This window comes from Meleagris gallopavo, unplaced genomic scaffold (genome assembly GCF_000146605.3).
Source record: "Meleagris gallopavo isolate NT-WF06-2002-E0010 breed Aviagen turkey brand Nicholas breeding stock unplaced genomic scaffold, Turkey_5.1 ChrUn_random_7180001912763, whole genome shotgun sequence".
Taxonomy (NCBI): domain Eukaryota; kingdom Metazoa; phylum Chordata; class Aves; order Galliformes; family Phasianidae; genus Meleagris; species Meleagris gallopavo.
The window spans coordinates 1-466 of record NW_011175674.1 but is presented as its reverse complement, the minus strand read 5'-3'; the positions used below and the strand labels follow the sequence as shown (position 1 = coordinate 466).

General features: G+C 64.8%; 1 protein-coding gene across 1 annotated transcript; it reads left to right on the top strand.

Annotated features, from left to right (window-relative positions):
* Window positions 1–6: 6 nt before the first annotated feature.
* On the top strand, window positions 7–462 carry LOC104916526 (neurogenic differentiation factor 1; the record flags this gene model as incomplete). The annotated part of the gene is made up of 1 exon (XM_010727564.1): window positions 7–462. A coding segment is annotated over one exon (456 nt), but the record flags the coding sequence as incomplete, so codon positions are not given.
* Window positions 463–466: the final 4 nt, after the last annotated feature.

The window sequence follows — 466 nt, the reverse complement described above, 5'->3', positions numbered from 1 at the left end:
TGCCTGAGCCCGCCCGCCGACGGGCCCGAGGCCGACAAGAAGGAGGAGGACCTGGAGGCTCTGCACGGCGAGGCCGAAGAGGACGTGCTGCGGAACGGCGAAGAGGAAGACGAGGAGGATGAGCTGGATGAGGAGGAGGAGGAGGAGGAGGAGGAGGAGGACGATGAGCAGAAGCCCAAGCGGCGCGGCCCCAAGAAGAAGAAGATGACCAAGGCGCGCCTGGAGCGCTTCAAGCTGCGTCGCATGAAGGCCAATGCGCGGGAGCGCAACCGCATGCACGGCCTGAATGCGGCCCTGGACAACCTGCGCAAGGTCGTGCCCTGCTACTCCAAGACGCAGAAACTCTCCAAGATCGAGACGCTGCGCCTGGCCAAGAACTACATCTGGGCGCTGTCTGAGATCCTGCGCTCCGGCAAGAGCCCAGACCTGGTCTCCTTCGTGCAGACGCTGTGCAAGGGCCTCTCGC